General features: G+C 37.7%; 2 protein-coding genes across 3 annotated transcripts in view; one reads left to right on the forward strand and one right to left on the reverse strand.

The window, feature by feature from the left end:
• LOC109057649 (E3 ubiquitin-protein ligase pellino homolog 1-like) overlaps positions 1-1,011 on the reverse strand; it is a 32,878-nt gene extending 31,867 nt beyond the window's left edge. Inside the window, exon 1 of one of the 2 annotated variants that reach the window (XM_042763934.1) lies at positions 491-1,011. The gene's annotated coding sequence lies outside the window, so the exon portion shown is untranslated. The remainder of the gene's footprint in view (positions 1-490) is intronic. The other variant, XM_042763898.1, reaches the window with a different exon arrangement.
• An 894-nt stretch (positions 1,012-1,905) lies between these two features.
• Positions 1,906-6,573, forward strand: LOC109057648 (lectin, galactoside-binding-like a). Its single transcript, XM_019074871.2, has 5 exons — positions 1,906-2,150; positions 3,337-3,411; positions 3,492-3,580; positions 3,849-4,011; positions 5,054-6,573. Exons 1-5 carry the CDS (start codon positions 2,034-2,036, stop codon positions 5,195-5,197), a joined length of 588 nt encoding a protein of 195 aa, XP_018930416.2. The 5' UTR covers positions 1,906-2,033; the 3' UTR covers positions 5,198-6,573.
• The last annotated feature ends 405 nt before the right edge of the window (positions 6,574-6,978 follow it).

The raw sequence follows: 6,978 nt of genomic DNA on the forward strand, positions 1-6,978 counted from the left end.
TAAAATAAAACTGACACGCTTTTAAACTTGAATAAGGCAACAGGTTGCTGGTAACAAACGCAATGAGGAGATCGGTTTGCTTTGAGAGTCTTTTAGTTGATGTAGGTCATGCAGAGAGAACATTGTGTACTTGGTGGTTATAATAATATGTTTTGTTTACTATTTTTAAAAATGTATTTTATATAAAAGTAGACAGATAGATAGATAGATTGACAGACAGACAGACAGACAGACAGACAGACAGACAGAAAGATAGACAGACAGAGACAGACAGATAGATGAATATATAGAATAGGTGTTTTAGTGGGTGTAAAATAAAGGCAGAAACTAAAGTATTGCTCTGTACTGCCACCTGCTGTATTTAGAGTCACAACACCACACATGTGACGGGTGTCTGTTGTTGTGCTGCCTTCACCTTTATTTAGAAAGACAGTTTTATCAGTCCTGTGAACATCACAACAGGCAAAATATGACTTTCTTTGAAACTCACTGTGTGAAATGCCACTTCGTTGAGTCCAAGGTCCTCCATCGGTGTAAATGAGTTCCAGAGCGGAATGTTTTACAGCTCAGTGGAACGAACGAGCGTCTGTCTGCAAACCCTTTCCTTCCATTTCCTCGGGCTTTTCTCTAAATTAGTTTATGTTAACAAATTTCACTCTTACGCAACCGTAGGCTGGAATTACCAGTCTACAGATGGTTTAAATTCGCATTATTTATATCTCATCGTCTTACTAATATTTAATGGCCATGTGGAATCTGTCTGCTGTATTCTTGTATCGTGAGATATTAAATGTTTATGACTGCACGTCGAGAGTTAAACACATCAAACAGTGACTGCGCAGAAGCTGCTCTTTCACAGACTGAGAGACTTTATGGAGTTCTCAATTAAGCTTAATTTAAACACGTCTCCAATGTGTCCCTTACCAATCAAACTTCCCAATGAGAAATAAAAGAAGGGACAAGTGATATTTAGAGGAAATTAATGATTCTAACAGCAAAGCTCATATAAGTTGGTCGTGGAACAATTTGAGGTTTTTTTTTTTTTTTTTTTTTTGGGTTCACATTCAGATTTAAGAGTAATGCAAATTATAAATTAGAATAATTCATAAGATATAAACTTTATGCGTCAAAGAAACAATCTTTAGTTTTTTGTCTTTTAACTTTTTGCAGAATAATTAGCTGGGTGAGTGGGTTCACTCACTGTAGAGTTAACCAAAGTTATATTAATACTCAAAGCGGATGTCCTAGCTGGTTTAAGATGGTCTCCCAGCCTGACCAGCTAAAGAAGTGGCCAAAACTCTCTAAAACCAGGCTGCAAACCAGCTATGACCAGGCTGGATGACAGCTAAACCCAGCCAACCCATGATGTTTGGAAACGTAAAGTTGTAAAGTTACATATGACCAAGAATTATTATATAAGAAAATACAAGAAAATAATTATTTCAGAAATAATGTTTTCATAAAATGATGGCAAAACATTCTTAAATATATTTTGTTTAGTTGGGTACCATGTTTCACATTCAAAAAAAGAAAAAAAAAAATAATAATTAAATAAATAAATAAAATAAAATTTTACAGCATTATAGAATTATGTCCAAAAATATACATTAGCAGGCTACCATGTTACTTTTAGTTTAGTTAGATGGCAGCCCATTTTTCTTCATACACTGCAATAACATACCTTGATTTTCAGAATAAACCTTGCAAATTTACATTTTAAGAGTTTTTGAACAGATGCTGAGTTTGCAACTACATGCTGATCAAATAATATATTTAACTTGATATTTTAAAAGTCGCTTCAAACACTGTATAATGTTTGAATCATTTTAAATGTATAGAATTTTTTCCAAAAATAAAAGAAAGAAAGAAATTCTTCTCAGTACCAGGGCGATAAACACAGATTAAAGTCATTAGAGCTGATTAAATTTTAAGACGAGCGCTCGGATTAACGTCCTGCCCACGTCACAATGCAAAACCTGCTGGGCGCGCGCTGATTGGACGGACGCTTCTTTCTGCGTTGCTGGAAATAACACATGCGAACCGAGCGGATCAGTGTCCTGGATTCCACCGAACCGAACCCGAGCGCTCGAGCTTCCCGTGGTGGATCTGCGTGGAAGATGGCGGATTTGAGCGCAGTTCGACAGGAACTTGTGAGTATTTTCATTCCTGGGACTGGGAGCCGTGTGTCCTGCTTCACACACGGAAACAAGTTTGTCAGCAGCGCAAACTAGACTAGAATACGCATGGATTGATGTTTTAAAGGAATAGTATACCAAAAAAATAATAGGCATCTTTTATTTACCCTCTTGTCCTTCCAATCCAAACATGTATAAACCTACTTACTCCTGTGATACACAAAAGGTGATGTTTAGCAGAACGTTAACACTTCTTTTACAATGGAAGTGAATGGGGACCGGAGCTGTCAAGCTCCAAACATGGAAAAAAAAAGGTAGTGCGTACGACTTCTGCGTTATATTGTCTTATAAAACGACACCGTAGTTTTGTGTGAGGAACAAATTTAGTCCATAAACAGTTTGTTTTCATTTATAGCAAATGTCATTGGTTCTTGGATGTCTTTATATTTACCTGACGTTAAATATACATAAGCGTACTGAGATTTGAGAGCAGATTTTCAATGAACAATGATTTAGAGTCAAAAGACTTGGGATATAGTTAATATGGGGTACTGTTAGGATCATTTTTATGGTGATTTTTGTCCTCTGGGGGCTTGATAGATCCAGTCTCCATTCACTTTCATTATATGTCCTTCCAAACCTATATAAATGTACTGTACTTACTTTCTGTGGAACACAAGAAGAGATGTTAAGGAGGATGTTGATGCTTCTCTTACAATGGAAGTGAATGGGGACTGGAGCTGTCAAGCTCCCAGCATGACAAAAAAGTAGTGCATACGACTGATTTCTTTTGAAGCCACACAATCATTTTGTGTGAGGATAAAAATTTGGTGCATAAACACAAGTTTGTTTTCAGTTATATCAGTTGTCATTGGTCGTTAAATGTCTTGAGAGTCTCCAGCCAACTGGACAAATTTTCAATGAGCAATGATTTAAATTCAGAAGACTTGCAATAAAGTTCATATAGGGCAAACATTTTTTGGTGCTTTTCATCTTTTGGGGGCTTGACAGCTCTAGACCCAAAATCAGCTTGATATTGTGCATCTGTATGTTCTCTGTATCATTAACATTTAGATGGATATTTGTATGTGAATCATTGTTTCCACCTGTGCTGTGTATCATATCAATATGAGTAATTTGCATGTTTTTTGCACAAACGGCCGCCTCTTCACTTCCTGGTTGTGCTTTATCCACACTTTAGAGAACCAGAAATCAGAGCAGTTCTTTCGGGGAGCCTCAGTGTATGTCATCCCAAAAAGAAGAGCAACAGAGACTGGTAATGACCTGACAGACGTGGTTTTGTTTGTATGTGCATGTTGTTTTGTTTCATGTCTCTTTCTGTGCTGTGTGTGACAGGCCGTGCCGTTCTGCGGTGGCATCCGGGGTGGAATGAGGTCAGGGAAGAAAATCACTATCATGGGCGTTGTGAACGCAGATCCAGACAGGTAGCTTATGACAGCACACACACACTCAGAAGTGCTCACACACACGTGCTGGACACACCCTGAGAGACACAGCTGTCATGTGCTTCATCGTACCTGTATAACTTCAGCGATCAAAGCTTCTAGCTCGTTAAGTAGGAATGAGGTTTGACAGAAAAGCTTCAGATAAAATCACAGCGTCTAGACGATGACCTCCTGTACACTGGTGTTTTGGTTCATTCAGTTGCTACTTTTAACTCCGTTATGAATGTTTCTGTTCTCTCTCGGGCAGTTTTGACATCAGTCTGACGTGCGGCTGTGGGGACGTCGCTCTGGATATGTGCGTACAGTTCGAAGATCGGGAGATTTTGCGAAACGCCTGCGTTTCTGATAGCTGGGGTGAGGAGGAGAGGTCAATACCATACTTTCCCTTCATCGCAGAGCAGCCTTTCAGGGTCAGTGTCATCATCACCATCATCTGAACTCAACTGAACGAAGTCATATATTGTGTAGGGATACATACTTCCAAAACTGAATAGTTGGCTGGCAGTCCATTCTATTCTAGTTCTATTCAACTATTCTACTACTAAATAGTTGACTTGTTGGTATGTAATAATAATATGAAATAAGAGTCAGAAAAGTCTTTTATTTTTTAAATGGAACATTTAAAAGTTTGCATATGCGTTTTTGTTGAATATCATATTTGATACATCAGGCTTTTATGGCTCATATAGTGAGAATATAGAGGAAAAATGTGCAATCTGGTGCAGTTCCTGATGTTTATAAGGACAAAAAGTAAGATAAATTTATTCTTGTAATGTAAATCAATCAGATCTTTAAAACAGTATCGCAGATATTTACAAAAAATAATAAAAGTATCTTTGTCACTCTGTATCTCCAATAATGTGTCTTAGTAAGATGATTTTTAAATGTTTAGTTTTATGATCTAAGCTCAAAACATGTAACACAATGCATTACATTGATGATTGAGAGATGAACAAATAAACGTTCCTCAAAAGCCTGATTATCATATTTGATACTGATTTGGGGGACGTTTTTAAAATCACAGTACTTGCTAAAAAAGTCTAATCTATCAACTGAAGACTGAAGGCATGTAGTAGATTGTGTGAAACAACAATGTTTAACATTTAGAGACCTTTGTGTATCGAATATGATCTAGTCATCATTTAATTTAGGCTGGTTTAGGGCCGTACCAGCTGTACACCACTGTGCAACGTCTTGAATGCAGTGTTAATTCATTCGGATAGAAGCATCTGCCAATTGCTTAAATGTAACTCTATAGAGTGACTTGTAAATATTGAACAAATAAACAGGCAAAATAATCATTTATGTCATGTGGTCCTTCCAAAACAGCAGGAACACACATATTAGACATCACAACAGGAACATGAAGATGCAATTTGAAGTTGTAGCTGAATTAATTTGCTGAGTCTCCTGTTACAGTGGCGTGTGTTTTCTCTCTGTGTTGTTGTTCAGGTTGAGATCCATTGTGAGCACCCGCGCTTCCGTGTGCTTGTGGACGGCCATCAGCTCTTTGACTTCTACCATCGCGTGACGCCGCTGACGGCCATCGACACCATACAGATCAGCGGCAGTCTGACCATCACCAAGCTGAACTGACGTCTGCTGCGTCACATGAAAGCAGCTTCACCAACAGCTCATCCGTTCTGAGCATTAAAGACTGTCTTTGATACCGCTTCAATCATCTAGAACTGATCAACTCAACTTGAAACCACATTTTGAGCCATAAGGAGGCATTTATTTTTATTCGCTGTAGCATTTTAGCAGAAGTCAACATGAAACACCATTTCCAACCCATTTATTTGTTTTTTGAGTGCGACAGGATATTAAAATAGAAAAAAACATAGAGTGGGATTGATTTTCTTCCATTAGGATAAATAACTATGTGGCTGTTGGAAAAGTGACGTATTTTTGTAGTCCAGCCAATAAGTTCACATCATCCTAGTCCTTTGACAAAAACCCAATAGGATTTTTCCATTGGCTTTTGGATTATTGCAGAAAATGAGCTCTGTGACCTACAAAAGTTTATGATTTTTACACGTTTGGTTCACTTTGATAATCTTCACAAATGAATTTTGAATGAATTAAGTGTAAAAGAGTTACCTTGAAGATATTTAATGTCCCTGACAGGCTTTGTAGCCCACTGAGCCACTTGTTAGCAACCGCATTAATACGAGAAAATATCCTGAGCTTGTGTTCAACACAGACCTTATTTTAGGCATTTAACCAAAAACCCATTCAACAAAACAAAACAAAACAATGACCTCAGGACAATAGAACCGAGTGAGCCAACAAAAATGAACCAAATTGGCTTACAAAAATACGTCATCCCTGCAGCGCTCTAGAAAGTGACAGCAGTAGAGACTAAATATTTAAACATATGAGACAAAATATTCAACATACCAATAAGTCAATCACTTTAAGACCAAGAGCGTGAATTCAGAAAGCAAAAACGGTCTGTGGGTTTCATGTTGACTTTATGGCGTTAAAGTGGAGATGAAAGAAATGGAGAAATGTCAGATGAATATTGCCGTCAGTAGTGATAAAGATGCTGAACTAACAACAGAGCACTTGAAAGCCTACAGCTTCAGTGAATAGCTATTTATGAATGTACTGCCTGAATTTAACAGTGTAACTCTCCAGCTAATGTGTTTATTTATTTCCTAAATATGCATTTATAAACTAAACGGGGTGATTTGAGAGTTGTGTCTGTCTTACAGCAATAGTGATCTTTCTATTGTAATTCCATTGACGAGCACTTAAACACACTTAAAAGCGATGCATTTTATGATTAGCTGTGTTAACGAGATGATGTGAACTTCATTTAGGGGTTCTGTTACTTGAGACCAGCATAAAATCAGGGAGAAAATCATTGCATTCCAGCGCTTTTTATGTATTTGTTGTCTCTGAGCACACGGTGTGTCTTGATTGTACACACATTGTTCCTACTTAATAAACGCTTCTGATTAATGATATTGTATTGTCAGTGATGATGATGGCTGATTGCAGCAGGGCCGGACACACTATTGGTTTTTGGTATATACAGAAAGATATTTCAGACATGCATCTGAATGGTGTAATGCATCCCTGATACTTGAAACTTATCCATTTTGGATAGTTTTCATTTTAGTGCTTGTGGAAGAGTCTTGTCGTCTTCTTGGATGTGGTGCTGTTAAAGTCTTGCCTTTGGTTTTCCTGTTGGCTTTCTTATCTCTGCTCTGCTTCCGGATGATTACCTCTGTCATAGTAGAGCTGCGTGTTACAGAGGCAGCGTTAGATGGTAATGCCGGGGTACTTGATAAGGCTCTGCTCGATTTGGGCCAGTAAGCAAAAACTATGAAAAAGTTGATTAAAATAAATATATTTAAGCAGATAGATAT

The sequence above is a fragment of the Cyprinus carpio genome, chromosome A1, assembly GCF_018340385.1.
Source record: "Cyprinus carpio isolate SPL01 chromosome A1, ASM1834038v1, whole genome shotgun sequence".
Taxonomy (NCBI): Eukaryota; Metazoa; Chordata; class Actinopteri; order Cypriniformes; family Cyprinidae; genus Cyprinus; species Cyprinus carpio.

Coding starts and splice junctions, on each gene's coding strand:
- LOC109057648 (XM_019074871.2), top strand. CDS start 2,034: ATGCGAACCGAGCGGATCAGTGTCCTGGATTCCACCGAACCGAACCCG. Junction 2,151..3,336: donor GCGCAGTTCGACAGGAACTT/GTGAGTATTTTC, acceptor TCCACACTTTAG/AGAACCAGAAATCAGAGCAG. Junction 4,012..5,053: donor TCGCAGAGCAGCCTTTCAGG/GTCAGTGTCATC, acceptor GTTGTTGTTCAG/GTTGAGATCCATTGTGAGCA.